We start from the raw sequence: 15,102 nt of genomic DNA, 5'->3' as shown, positions 1-15,102 counted from the left end.
TGGGCTTTCTGCGCGGCGGTAAACGTTTTCGTTATTGTACACTCACTTGCCCCGTAAAGCCTCACTCTCGAGACTCGTTCAGGAGGGTCCTGCCTTGTTGTCGCGGGATGGATCGGATGTTGCAATGCGCTGGTTTGTCAAAGTCAAGTGATTTGCGGTGAAATTCGTCATTTTTTTAATGACGGCGCGGGTTCTGTAACCGTCCACTGTGAAGGAGACTGCGAGTAATGTGTAATAGTCCACGCACACACCACAGGCTCGAATGATGTGTTTAAGTACACGTTTATTAAGAACAACACATTACTGCAAATGTCATCTACACCGTATTTTGAAAAATAAAATATCCCAACGTATCTGGTGTCCAGAGTGGTGTGTGCGTGTGTGTGTAGTGCGCTCGGGCGAAGCTTGCATTATGCCCGTAGTTGGATGTTTAATTGCGTCTGTCTATCAGCACGCCTTCAATAACTGCCTCTGGCCAGGGTGAGCACTCGAAAGTGGACGATAATAACAACATAGCGCCTCTCTTAAGCCCGACGCAAACACTAACGGGCAGCAGGTGCTGCAGATGCTGCTGCTGACACGTGCTCGCTTCCGACACGACGCACGCCCCTCGTTTGTTTTGTGGCAGCTGCTCTTTTCACCGCTCACATTGGGCCCCATTACCAAGGTCGCACTTATCAAGTGCAAATAGTCTCGCCAACAATTGACGCTGAAAGGCAATCTGCGATATGTCCACTGATCCAATATCGAAAGTGGACAACAGGATACGCGGCACAATTACATCTTTATTAAAGTCAACCTAAATATCTTGCACATGCGTGTATTTTGTAACGTTTTCCAACATGTGATTGTCTTCCCGAGTATTTTTGTTGCAATGAATGCACGCTATCTGCTATGTCGTATGTATGAGAAACGTTACAGAATCCATGCGTGTGCGTGCTTTTTTCTGTCTTGGATTTAGTAAACACAAACTTTCGTTAGATTTCGTCACGATGAACATTTCGCAAATTCTTTCATAAGTTAATTTCCTGAAACGTCACCTATTTCATATTTTCTCTTTGAGCGCCACACCATGTTATTGACGGATGAGAGTTTAAGTGAATCCTCCAGGCTTGGCGACGTCGCATCACGCGAGGCATCACACTCGCTGGTTGTTCTTTTTATCACTCCATATTTTCCAGAATGCTGTTAATCTGACTCGGACCAGAGATCATTGGTGGAAGGCACGACCACTTGAGTGCAATATACGCCTATCAATAATAACCATATTCGCCCATAATTATACACAGCTGCTGGAATATTATTAAGTCCTGGATTCTTACAATCATACGAGCAGGTTTGTAAGTAGCATGAGGACAGAAAAAGGCGAGATGGATATTTCATGTCAAAGTCACTTCCGGTACAGAGATCTGGACTGTTCTGGACTATTCCAGCTGACATCAAGCACTGATTACAATTCCGAGTCGCCTTGTCTCTCGCTGACAGCTAGAGCTGAAATGAAACCATAAGTGCTCACGCTATCACGCTCCTAGCGCAGGGCTTTTATCACGAAGGAAGGCACTACTGTCTTTTCAAATACACGGTCTGGATTTTCAGTTTGCACATACATAATCACATAGTCACTTTAAGATGTTTTCTTGTTCATGTTTTTGTTTTTTGTTTGTTGCGGTTGCACCCGATTTAAGAGCCGAATGGCTCACAGGGCTATACCTAATACGTAAACTTGAAACTTGTATCAGTAGGGGGCGATGTTGCTATGCGCAAATCTCATATCGAGTAATGTTCAGGTAATTTTTCAAATTTGACAGATTCGGACCGTGACCCCTGCACGCAATGGCCCGCTGCTCTATTTCTAACGACGCCACTGGATCGTTAAGGTCCACTGTGAAGCAGACGGCGGGTCAAGTTGCTGGTTAAACACCAGCGGTGTTAACCCGGGCGGCCCCGGAGCTCGAACCGCGACGGGCGGAGATGGGTGTGGACTGAGCTGAGCCCATGGGGTTTCAGAGGTCGCGGCTATATTAACTCGTGGCGCCGGTCGCGTCGCGCTGACGAGGGCTTGGAGGCGGCGAGGAGGATGTCTGGCGTGGCCGTGCTGTGCGTCTCGGCGTGGTTCATCTCTCTCTTTAGGTAACAGAACAACAACAACAACAACAACGACTGACTTAAAACTTTCGTGACTGCAGGAATTCATATTCTTTGGTTCTTGCGGTAAAGTCACGTAGATAGAAAAATTATAATAAAAAAGAAAGTGATGAAAATATAATAAAAAATAATGTTTCTATCTACGTGACTTTACCGAAAGAACCAAAGAATATAACAACAACAACGATAGAAACCACACTGCGTCGTCGTATTCCCATTACCACACCCATACTAGACCGTTTCTCGCACAATGATGGTATGTACTGGTTGTTCTATAGATAGCCTCGCCCCTGCCATATGACTGTGGAATGTTGAGCACCGATTCAGGGCTGTTGATAGGATATGGGCATTGCTTTAATGGTCATTTTTTATCCAGGAAATCACTGCCTTTTGACTTGTTTTATGATGTGTTTTTGGGTTGTATTGCGTATTTTTGGGCACGATATCAGACGTTTCGCTCAATGTGCTCAGAAGAATCTTGAGGAACTTTACATTCTGCTCCACCGTGCCGCATTGGACCTTCTCCAGGAACCTAATTCAAACGTCGGACATCATCCCGAGAAACACGCGTGTCAACCCGAAAACGCATCACAGAGCCATACGGCACAATCGCGAAAGGGCTACATAGGCCTGTAGTGTTGGTCATCAAGACATCGTTATTACTACACGTTTTTAAACGTGTATTAAATCTAGAATTGTCTAAATTGGCGGGAAAAAAGTGCGTTAAGTTGGAATGCTCGGGTGAATGGAGAGCAAACCCCATCTGAGACATCACTTCGGTGACGAGATGTTAACTACCTCGCCTGGTAAGCAGGGTTCGATCTCGATCCGGACGCGAGGTATATTTGTAGTTTGAATGTCTCTCTCTCTCTCTCCCCGTGGTCGCGTGGATTTTTCTCCGGGTCCTCCGGTGTTTTCCTCCCAATTTAGAAACGTGCGTTTAAAGTATTTCGCTGAAATACATTTCTACATGGTGAGGCACTTCGTTGAGCTATCATTTATGGCCAAGTCGCTTCTGAAAAAAATAGCTATACAGCTCAGTGGGCCTTACCTGATGAAATAAAAAAAATGTTTAGTTTATGTCTGTCATAATGACTACAAGTCACCAGAATGGGCCACAAATTGTAGTTTCTCTTGTTATGAAAAGTGGCATTAGTGATAACGTGACGTACCCTTCGTGACAACAACAAACTGTGTGCAATGATACAATTGGAGGAAAAATACGTTAAAATTGGCTCTGAATCCCGTGAGTGGAACACCGCAGGGCATGTGATGCCATTTAATACAACCAAAATAAATAATCAGAACATTCGCCTCGTTCCCGTATTTGTGTCTCCACGTTCAAAAGTACATAACACTCTTGATACTTGGAACATCCCATCGGCCACACGGCCTCCTGGGAATGCATTGTCTTCAGCAGCATTGGTTTAACGCATTCAGTGTCTCGTCAGCAGATACAGGCTTGCCATTGCAAGTTGAGTATAGGAAGGAGTGGATGCGAGGAGTTTGGAGACGTCGCAGCCCTGCGAGGTGGCCTCGTGTCTCAAGAGTTGTCTTCTGCAGTAGATCTCAACGTCTAATTCCGCGGGCCATTGCTCGGCCACAGGGCCGTGCGCGAGACGTGGTGCGCTCAACTTTTGTAGATACAACAGTTTTGTGTTGTTGCTGCTGCTACACAAAACACGACAATATCCCTGTCCATTGCACAACTCTTTATTGTAAGTCTTAGAAACACAAGTTAATGTATATATAAAAAAATTGTACGGATTTTTATTGATCTTGTTTTTTTACAGCCCTTTGGAAAACGTAGTGTTCATTTGGAAAAATCTTATTGGAGCGTGCATGCTTACTCCGAGAGTGTGATCACTGTGTGAGCGTTGACAGTGGGTTGAGCGGGTCCAGCAAGGTTGAGTACCACCGGTTCTAACCCGTGTGTGTGTGGGGGGAGCGGTGGTGTTGCAGTTAGCGCGCTGCGCTACGAACCTGGCGACTCGGGTTCGATTCCCGCTCACGGCCACCAACACCCAGTGACGATTAATTATTTGAACCGGTCCTGGTCATCCCCTAGGTCGACTCAGCCTCAAATGAGTACCTGGTGCGGTGTGTTAACATCGCCACTGGGGAGACAAAGGCGGCAGGGCGTAGTTTTGGCCACCCACTCCCTCGTGTGCCGTGCCGGCCTTCACAGGTGCCTTCACAGGTGCCTTCACAGGTGCTCGCTAACAGCACTTGCCCCAACAGTATGTTAAGGCTTTATACGGTGGTCGAGAAGTTCGCGGCGGCGGCGGCGGCTGTGTAACAGCGTGATCGCGTCTCTTCCGAGTCTCCAGCCTCTCGGCCCAGGCGCCTGGGAACTCGAGCAACAACAACAAACCGTCGCCCTTCCTGTCCATGGACAACGTTATCCGCGACACGGGCTACGACAGCCGCATGCGGCCCAACGTGGACGGTGAGAGAGAGAGAGCGGCCGGCCTCCCGAGTGCCGCCGGATGAAGCTCGTGCAGGGCCTGTAGCCATATGTTATAGAGGGGCCCTAAATTAAAAACAAAACATTAATATTAAAACACATTTTTTTGTTACTTTCATAGTAAAGTAATTGCATTTTTTCATGTGCTATACAGCCAGATCATACGACAAATCGCTAACCTTAAACACCCAGTCGTTCATTAAAGTAGAAGGCGGTATAGTACTATAGTAATAGAGCAAGTGCAGAACCGCTGGACCGGAATTGATAGCTTGAACGCATTTAGCGCGGGAACCCTTGGAGACCATCTGGAGAAGATTCCAGGCACGTGTTGACAATGATGGCGAACAAATGGTGACTGACTTTTTGAAGCTATTAACATGCATTTATTATCATGTTACAGTGTGATGATATCCGTTCTTTTTTCCATGAAAAACGATAGTCCCATAAACAGTTTAAATATATTTTTGAAGCACCCTGTGAATGTGTGCGCCTGGTTATGAATTCGTTTTTTGTTTTCTGTTTGAATGGTAGGGCCTCCCGTTGTCGTAAACTGCAGCATTCTGGTGAAGGGCTTTGGACCCGTCGAAGAGGCGACCATGGTGAGTCTGGAGGCGGTGACGTTCCTTCACGTGACGTATGACGTCACAAACATTCGCAACGTACACAAACTCCGCAATATTTTTTCGCGATCTGGACTCGGTGGGATCTTATGTTGGTTGCGCATCTCCTACTGTGAAGCGGGATCCGGTGTGGTGGTGGGGGGGGGGTAGCGATGGTGGCTTCGACGAGCAGTGGCTATGATGATGCCCTTGGCCATGATGGCGTTTCGATCTCAATGGACGTTGCTGTAACTCCATGTATGCGTTCGTTTCTTTGAACGCGCGCCGTTCCCCAGCGACGCTGGAATATGAACCACAACGCCGTGGGGTCGACGCACCCTTTAGCCACCGTGGTGGTGTTGTTATTATGTATGATCAACGAGATTATATATATACATACCTGTCAACCCATACGGTTTTCCCGTATTTTTGTATAGGGAAATTGAGTTTTCAGGTCCATATGGCGTATAGCCGTTTCAATAAGGGCAACATTTGGCTTTAGTTTTTTTTCTTTTTGTTTGTATTTCTCCCTTGTGATGGGACTTTGTAAGATGAACGTTGAGATTTATAAGGGTACGGGGTGACCAATAAAGTTTTAATTGGTCTGTAATAAAGTAGACACTGATAAGGGGTTTACAGGTATGTGGTGTCCAGTGGGTGGTGATGGTGAACGTGGTGATGGTAATTCAAACATTGCTAATGACGAACGTCTTTAATAAAATAACGGTGGCCTTATTATTCCCTAGGATTACAGCATCAACATTTTCCTGCGTCAGACCTGGAACGACCCGCGCATCCTGAGCGTCTTGAAGAGCATAGAATACAACACTGACTTCTTGGATCTTGGGAACAGTTTTGTTGACTCCGTGTGGAAACCTGACCTCTTCTTTGAAAACGAGAAGAGTGCAGCCTTCCACACCGTCACCACGGACAACAAGATGCTGAGAGTGTTCAGAAATGGGGACGTGTTCTACTCCGTGAGGTGAACTCTCTGGGAGGGAAAGACTGAGGTTTTTGGCATCTGGCAAATAAGGGGGGGGGATGTATTCCAACAATCTGCAGAATGTATCTGCTGGTAACCGGCCTGGTGGCTCAGCGGTACGGCCAGCGGCTCGCAATTGGAAGGTTGCGAATTCAAATCCTGGTGGGACTGAGTCAAACTTCAATGCCGAATTTGAACTCAGACCTTTCCAGTTAAGAGCCGGCCGCTCTACCTCTGAGCTACCACGGTGGCGATGCCCTCTCGTGAGATGACAGTGCAATTGGCTAAGTGAGCAAGGCCAAATTTCACTTTTAAAACCCCAACCATTTATTGAACCAGTTAAAATATGGAGCCAAATTAATTTATGGGAGCGTTATCCTGGAGCACCAAATGCAAGTTTGCTTCTGTTGTCGATTTAAATTCAGATAAATAACCGGTTAATTTAATTTTCGTGTCCTGGCTTTGTTTCGGTTCATCTCTCTGATGAGTTTATCAACCCGGGATTTGAATTCGGAACCTTCCGCTTGCAAGCCACTTGCTCTACCTCTGAACCACGTGGTCGGAGTGTGCTATAGTGGCCATGCACACTCATAAAATAACGGTCATTAACCTTCCACCCGAGGCAAAAGCACCACCACAAAGGTGTAAAGAGGGAAATTATGCTAATTTTGCCCAAGAAATACACTATATTCATTGCATCGATATACTAAGTGGATAACTGTCGTATATATCTATGTTTATTCAATTAAAAATATATACGTTTGCCGTGTGGATAACATGTTTTCTGTGTTTCAGACTGTCTCTCGTACTTGCGTGCCCCATGAGTCTGGAGGTTTATCCCATGGATGCACAATATTGCAGCATCTATCTTGAGAGTTGTGAGTGAAAGCACATTAAACAGTATATCATCGCATAGCAGGTGGCTGGCTGGCGCCGCTGAGATCCTGGGTTCCAATCCAGGTTTTAGTCGCCAAGTCATGATTCAAAGTGGGTTCTCAGGTGTAACGAGTTTAGGCAAATTAGCCAATGCAACTAAATTATCTAAATTCCAGCTCTGAAATGTAGATATCGGTTTCACTGTCATACGATGAAAGTTCCTCTCGTATGCAGGGTGGATGGAAAAATACTGCCCTCTATCTACTGTGTGGACCAGAGTACACTTGAAGGGACCTCAGAGGTAGCTCTGTGATATCCGGTCTCCCTCTCTTCACACAAAGCATCGCACTGCTCTGCCAGAGATCCCTAATGGTTTCAGCATCACCTGACGCGATGGCAATGGTGCAATTGGGATCAAATTGCTTAAAAATTGCAAACGTTTTATGAATAATATGTGATTAAAATAAACATACATTGGAGGTGGCTGCGTGGCCCAGAGCGATGAAGTGGCACCTGCATTAAACTGGGTTCTCAGGTGTAGGGAGTTGAAAGTCCTGATCCAGTTTTCGACTAGTGCACACAAAAACACCGTAACATGATCTTTGGTTTGTCGCCTAATCTGGCCTCTTCCAATTTGGCCTAATCCAGCTCGGCCTATCCCAAGCTTGTGACAAATAACCTACACAGACCACGTGTACCAAGTGTGGATGCCAAACGTCTCACGAAGTGACTGCGGTATCGCTTTCAGGCACTTTCTCTGACACATCGTTGCTTGGCTCGCTGCAGAGGTCCCAATAAAATGTCCTTGTCTCATGACATGAAACCGATAGCATAATTGGAATTATTGGTAAACATAAAGGAATCTAATATTTATCTAAAGGCACGGCTCCACGCCCTCACGAAACGTTACACTCCGCTTGTGTGTGATGCTTTGGCTGCCTCTGGCGAGGGGCTGCCCTGGGATTCATTGCTGGGCCCCAGTTTCCTCATCCTGGGCTGTGCCCTCGTGTTGTTTGTGGCTATCGTCGGTGGCGTGACTCAGCGGTAGCCGCTCGTTGCGGAAGTTAGATTACAGAGCAGCCGTCCTGTTTAATTCTGCGTATTAAATAAATACACTCCGTCTGCTTCACGGTGGACGTTAAAGGTTCCGTGATGCCATTCGTAAGAGGAGACCGTTGTGCGCCGGCGTCATTGTCAGACTTGTGGAAAATAACCTCGAAATGACACCGTTGGAATATACGTAGCATCATCGCCCCCTTTTACGATGAAATCCGGTTTAAAAAAAAACGTAACTTTCATTGTGCACTTTCAGATGGATATACGACGAATGACCTGATATTCCAGTGGAATGACACGGAGCCCGTGAGTTTCGGAGCTGGCGTTTCAACCCCGAAATTCACACTCTCCAACGAAACGTTCCTCGGTGAATGCACGAAGGAGTACACGTACGGTGAGTAGGAAGCAGTTCGTCCGGCTCAACACGACAAACGTGCACGGGGATGAACGTCGCGTCGTTTGCTTTTAACCCAGTGGTACTCAACATTGATGGCATCAGGACCGTCAAGACCACGGGTCCCCACACCCACCTTCCCAACCCCCTTGCCCCCCCCCCAGGTTATTTAAGCCAAAATACACAGACATCATATGTCCATGCCCCTAGTCACTGCAGTGTTAGTGAGGCTGTCACTTTATCTCATGTAACTTAACCCTTAGGTTTTCACAGATAATATTGAGCCATATTTTATTTTGTTTTCCCACCTATTTTGGCAAAATTTAATTTAAAAAAATTCTCCATGTTTCTCTTTATTGAGAGAGACAGATGGAGATGCAGCACATGATCCAGGGAGTATGACTTCCTGGGTCATGTCCTGATGATGTTTGTCGCAAAGTAAAACGAAATGTTGCATATCTAATTGATTAAATTGGTTGTGAGAATTGTTTTTCAACTTCCCAGTGAGCTGAAACGATGATAATCGGCGCACTCCTAAACGCTTGTGCTCTAGGTGGAAATTGTTTGTGTTTGGTTGTTGTGTTGGACCTTAACCACACGAATTTGGTTGGATCGTTTGCACGGCCTAACCCAAAAATAAGTAATGATTTATGTTGTGTATTTGTGAGCTTTGCCGACATTTCCCGAGCACAATCGAAATTTCCACCGCTGCTTGAGGACTTTAAAGAGCATATTAATCCCTCCACATACATGTTTGAGCAAGAAATACATTGTGAATTTTTCCTTTTGCTTATAATTATAAATTGTCGATGGTGAGATCAATGTAAAGATGCCGATAATGATGATGCCAACTGATTTCTTACAGGTACATTCTCATGCGTCAAGGCCACGTTTTTCCTGGACCGTGACATGGGCTACTACCTCATCCAGGTCTACATACCCAGCTGCCTCCTGGTCATTATCTCCTGGCTCTCGTTCTGGCTCAACGTGGAAGCCGCGCCGGCTCGCGTGGGCCTGGGGATCACCACCATCCTCACCGTCACCACGCAGATGACCTCAGCGAATGCCGCCCTGCCAAAGGTGCTCTGTGATTACGATACAAATCAACTTTGCTCGTGGCTGTTATGAAGATCAGGGCCACTCAGAGGAAGAAGGAGGGTGTAGAGGCAAAAGAGGAAATTTGGCCCGGGCCTCACAAAAGTTTGCCCCACAACGTGCCTGTGGATGGTAGAATCAGGGGCCCTATGCGACATTTTGCCCTGGGGCTCGAGGAACCTCTGGGGGCCCTGATTAATCCTTTCCCATTCCGATGACGTATGTATACGTATGGAGACGTCGTCAGTTTTTAGTAAAAAGGCCATGTGGATGGGTGTGTGGCACAGTTTGTAGACAGTTATGATAGAGTGCGGTCGTGTCACTACACTTGTCTGCAGTGAGTACAATGTATTTAAAAACAGCGGCGCTATGATTTATTTTTAAATAAGTTAACGCTAACGGCTTGCTTGTTCAGAGATTCGGCGGCGAACGGGACCTACCCTGCAACTTGCAGACGTCTCGGAACGGGAAAGGGTGAAGATGTAAGATGTGCCTGCCAAGGGTGTCATTCTCTAGCGGGGTTGTCCGGGTCACTGAGGCCCTCGAGCTTCATTGTCAGGACAGTGCCCCAGTAAAATGAAGATTAGCTCTTACTTTTTTATGATATTGCGATCAAGATGTCACCATGGACAAGCTTCTGATGGTACCGCGGCGCCAGCACTGTCTTCCCCTTGCAGCTGCTGCCCGGTAGCCACGTGACCTACAACATCTGAGATGAACGACAATTACTTTATTAAACATCTACATTTTCAGTAAAAATAGCTCAAGCCACGTGACTTTTCACAATTTTTATAACAATAAACTTAATGCAACTGGTATGATCCATTTTGACCCATTTGCAGGATATTTTCACGATCTGCCTCACATATACGCGAGTGAAACAACTCGGCGTCAGTTGTCAAAACGCTTCTCTTTCTGCTTCTTCCCTCGCACTGCTCACTTTGAATGTCCTTCCATTCTCTCTTTCCCAAGCACGGCTCACCTTGCTCAATAAAAAAGAAACGCGTTATCAGCTCTTTATCACAACTCCGATGGTGCTGTTGTTTTTGCTGACCGCTTCACACGTTGGGGCCTTTGGGCCATGTGGTCAGCAACTGCGTAAAAAAATGTCCATTCCAACAAAGCACAGAGCCACTCCATCCACACCCACATCTACACTTACATCTACGTTTATTTTGTTTAGCCAGGTGATAACTCAAGTGACCAGGAAAGTCTAATTTGCCAGAGTGACTTGGGTCACCAAAATTACAAGAGGAATAATATAAATACAATAATACGGCAACTAGAAAACAGTGGGAAAACAACCACATAACAGAGGGGATCGAAGCAGTACACAAACACGAATCAATAATAAATGAAAGACATTTCCTGAAACAAAATTTAGCTCGGACAAATACATTAAAACAACCGTTCTTCGTAAGTTACAGAAACATTAAGAGGCGCAACGCCTACGAGTTAAACTCATCAAGAGGCGTGATTATTTGACAGGTATCCGTCAAATACAAAGAAGGCAATCGTGAGAATTGTGTTGGTTTAACGACACGAATTGTGACTTATCCTCCCAGGTGTCCTACATCAAAGCCATCGACGTGTGGATGGGCGCATGCCAGGTGTTCGTATTTTCTGCCCTGCTGGAGTTTGCCGCTGTGAACATGGCCACCAGACGACACGGAATCAGCCCCAGCCATCACGACGGCGACCATTGCACCAAGGGAGAGGTGCGGGTTTGTTTTGCAAAAGGTTCCAAATACGTTTCAGCTTCCGAGAGAGTGGAAGCGGCATCGGCAGGAGAACGTGTCCTCTCTCAGGCGGCCTCAACGCCACAGGCCAGAGAAGGATGGTCGGTTGCAGGGCAAGCCGGGGGTTTTTCACACGAATATTCGTCTTGATGGGAATAATTCCAGGAGAGTGCACGTGGTACAAATTATGGAAAATTATTTCACGAGTCAAAATAGAAATGTACGGCAAGGTGTGTGAGGCGTGGTGTGTTCATGTCCCTGTGTAGGTGAGCGATGAAGAATGGCGCTACCAGTCTTTGCTGCATGCTCGTCGGATCGACTATATTTCTCGCGTCATCTTCCCAACCGTCTTCATGGTTTTCAACATCTTCTACTGGGTCATCTACCTGAAGCTCTCCTTCCACTAGAACCGCGCTGGGCAGCGCGGTGAGAGCAACACGAGAGGTGTCTCCGATCCAAACACGAGGTCCGGTGCCGCTCGTGCTCAGCGCGTGCAGCTGCACAGCAACACCCCCCCTCCCCCCCCTCCCCCCCACACACAAATTTAGGGCCCCACACGACGTTCAACATATGTCTCCGTGTGCGTGTGTGAGTGCATCTCGTCTGTTTCTTTTCATCGTTATTCATCCATTTGCGTAGAGCCCCGAATATGGTCCCTCTAACCTCCATTCGTGACAATTGGTCGCCACATTATGGTGTCCTCAACCAGACAGTAGTATGCAAACTATCAAGGGGTGATCATGGTCAAAGTCGTCGATGCCACCACAACCTTGCTTTCGCTCTCTACACAGTAGACACGCGACCTCCAAATATCTGCCCTGACAGTCTCCCACCCTGTGGCCTCAGGTCTTCTCTTCACCTTGTTTGCTGGACTCTTGAAGACCATTCCAATGTCTGTGTTGCTAATTGGCCCTCCACCATCCTGGACACACGTCCTATCCAGCAGAACCGTTTTCGCCTGATCCTGTCTACAGCACTCACCTGCCGCGTTCTCTTCACGACTTCTGCGTTGCTTATCCTGTTTTTTCCCCGCAAAATGCATAGCATCCATCACAGACACCGTTCCCAACAACTTATTATCACAGCAGCTTAGTTATCTTTGTTCCTGATCCACACAGGAACACAGATAGACCCTGCCTCAAACACCCTCTTTACACTCGTTTGATATGAAAAACATGGACTTGGCGAGTGCACTCTGCGGTCACGCGGACACACGGCCACTGTCGCATCATTATTCATGCACTCGCATTAAAATCCTCAGTCACGTGTTACCCGTAGTGCTGAGAGTTATGACTACCGACTGCTCAGACGATTGATCCGAAGAGCAATGTTTCTATCTCGGAGCAGAACCCAGTGATGCCAATTTCTGCGAGGCCCTTTGAATTTTTGATATTAATGCACACAGCAGAAAGCAATTGATAGGCCCGTGTTAATGCCTCCCCTATGTCCATTCCGGCGGCTCAGAGGTCAGAGTGCCGAGGTCCTGGGTTCTAACTCGGGCAGCCACCTTTGATGAAACCTGGTTCAAGTCCAGTTTGAAATGACCATCACGTTAACTGTGGTTTTATGCTGCGTTTGCCTTAAGTTCCAGCTCTGAGAATCGAAAACATAGGTTCGACTGTCATGCGATGAATGTTGCTCTCACATGTAGAGCATATGGGAAAGTACTGCCTCCTAATGTCTGGGCCGTAGATCATTCGAAGGGATCTCAGAGGTAACTCTGTGATATCCTATTCCGTGGGCCATTCTCATGAATATTCTGAAAAACTGGGAACAGGACACGTGCACGTAAACGGTAACCACAGATACATTCACCTTGTACGATTTGCCCATGATACTGGGGAGTTGAGATCATCCCCAGGTTAGTTTTACGTGATTATTCTTGGCTGCCTCTAGATGGTTATATATATATATGCGTGTTTGTGACCACGCGTGTACATGCAAGGTATCCACCAACAAACATCACGCTTCCCCAGAAGCTGCCAAAGTGGGGTAATGCTCAGCGCACGAAGATTGCCGGTTCGATTCCATTTCCTGACGCGGCAGTCGAAACAACGCAAAAATATCCTCATCTCGCCCCGCTGGTGCCTCTGTCCACCCAGCAGGATCAACGGGAACGCGCCAGTTACGACTCAGGGGTGGGGAACCTTTTTTCTCCCAAGGGCCATTTGGATATTAATAATCATTCGCGGGCAATACAACATTATCAACTTAAAAATGAGCCTGTTATATTTGGTCAAACATTTAATTAACTCACCCCTAATGTTATGGCTGGAACTGCTTCTCTTTGGTTAGGCGTGTGATGTTAGCTGATATTGATGATGTTGCTACTGGCAACTGCTTTTCCAGGTTTTCTCCTAGATTTATTGAATTTCGAGTCCCGCCTGCGGTTGCCTTGGCAGGGCCCGACCAAATGATTTCGGGGGCCTTATACGACCCGCGGGCCGGACGTTCCCCACCCCTGAGTTACGTCAATCGGCAGGTCACGTGGGGTGGGGTGAAGTGGGGGTACGTCGACCTCTTCCAACACGCCTGGTCGATGTGGAAGGGTGGACCAAATGCCCTGTTTAGTTCACGCTTGCGGACGCCTTTCTGCCAGCGATTCTCTCCATCAGACAACCGCTGCTAAATTCTCCACAAACTGTTAGTAATTTGATCGACCCCGGAGAGATGATGGGCTGCGTCAACCTCCAAAACAGAAATTGTGTGATTACCCGCATTGTACAAGGGCAGCGCATTAAGACAGCCTGGGCCTTTTAAATATCTAAATATAATCTGAATGTAATTGACCGATTTTGATTGCTGGATATACAGCTTTCCATTGCATTTGTTAGGTAGCAACAATAATCATAATCAGGACTAAAGAAAACACACTGTCAACACCAAACGTGTTTGGTTTTGTCAGGACAAAACGTTAAAATAACAGAAGCAAGTGTCACTTGACAAAGTCACTAAAATAATTGTGGAGCAACGTTTTTGCCAAAGCAGCAAATTAATTCGAGGCGAGATACGTGCAGGTACAGGATGTGGGGGGACAGCTGTTTGACTGAGTGCAGCAGTTCAGTCAGCCCGAAGGATTCATCTCTTGACTCATTCTATTTAACCAAACAGACCATTCTGTGTCTATCATCTGGTCGGGTGGCCTAGCGCGAGCAGCTCTTATTGGAAGGTTGTAGGTTCAAATCTTGGCTGAGGAGGTTGAATCAACACATCAACCCCTCTGGGGTTGATTAAAATGAGTACCACTTTGTGGGGAGATCAGCTCGTGGTTGTCTTACATGGATAGCCTTGTGCGCCACCGGGAATGCGGAATTCCCACTACCGGCTGTCAACACGAGATGAGCACCGAGTCAAATGCTCGGTTTGAGCTGGGAGTCAACATTTGACTTGAAAATAAATCCAGTCACTTTTTACTTCCACGTTTTCGAATACTGTGATGAGGGTCAAACGATGTTATGCACAGCTCCACTCTCAACAGTGTACACTCTTTTACACACTAATATAACGTGCTTTGACAAATATGCAAATTAAGTGTGTTCATATAAATCTACATCTTTCTGAGAAATCTATGTAGGTTGCATTTATGGAATTTACATATTAGGATAAACAATCATGTTTATGCTAAAATGTTGGGAATTGTATACTGTAGCATTTTATGAAATGAAAATCCTTTCCATGTCAGTGGTGTAACACGCGAGAAGATGTATCCGTGTATATGCTGTTTATTGAAATAAAAACCTTGATTTAAA

The 15,102-nt window shown here is 46.5% G+C and overlaps 1 protein-coding gene across 1 annotated transcript; it reads left to right on the top strand.

The window, feature by feature from the left end:
* The first annotated feature begins 2,060 nt into the window (after window positions 1-2,060).
* LOC133347231 (glycine receptor subunit alphaZ1-like) lies at window positions 2,061-15,077 on the top strand. Its single transcript, XM_061559330.1, has 9 exons — window positions 2,061-2,130; window positions 4,476-4,594; window positions 5,144-5,211; window positions 5,958-6,193; window positions 6,989-7,071; window positions 8,382-8,519; window positions 9,385-9,599; window positions 11,180-11,332; window positions 11,620-15,077. Exons 1-9 carry the CDS (start codon window positions 2,078-2,080, stop codon window positions 11,758-11,760), a joined length of 1,206 nt encoding a protein of 401 aa, XP_061415314.1. The 5' UTR covers window positions 2,061-2,077; the 3' UTR covers window positions 11,761-15,077.
* The last annotated feature ends 25 nt before the right edge of the window (window positions 15,078-15,102 follow it).

The sequence above is a fragment of the Lethenteron reissneri genome, chromosome 25, assembly GCF_015708825.2.
Source record: "Lethenteron reissneri isolate LAM-NWPU_2019-01 chromosome 25, ASM1570882v1, whole genome shotgun sequence".
In the NCBI taxonomy this organism is placed as follows: domain Eukaryota; kingdom Metazoa; phylum Chordata; class Hyperoartia; order Petromyzontiformes; family Petromyzontidae; genus Lethenteron; species Lethenteron reissneri.
This window is presented reverse-complemented; position numbering and strand designations above follow the sequence as displayed.

Coding starts and splice junctions, on each gene's coding strand:
- LOC133347231 (XM_061559330.1), top strand. CDS start 2,078: ATGTCTGGCGTGGCCGTGCTGTGCGTCTCGGCGTGGTTCATCTCTCTC. Junction 6,194..6,988: donor GACGTGTTCTACTCCGTGAG/GTGAACTCTCTG, acceptor TCTGTGTTTCAG/ACTGTCTCTCGTACTTGCGT. Junction 11,333..11,619: donor ACCATTGCACCAAGGGAGAG/GTGCGGGTTTGT, acceptor GTCCCTGTGTAG/GTGAGCGATGAAGAATGGCG.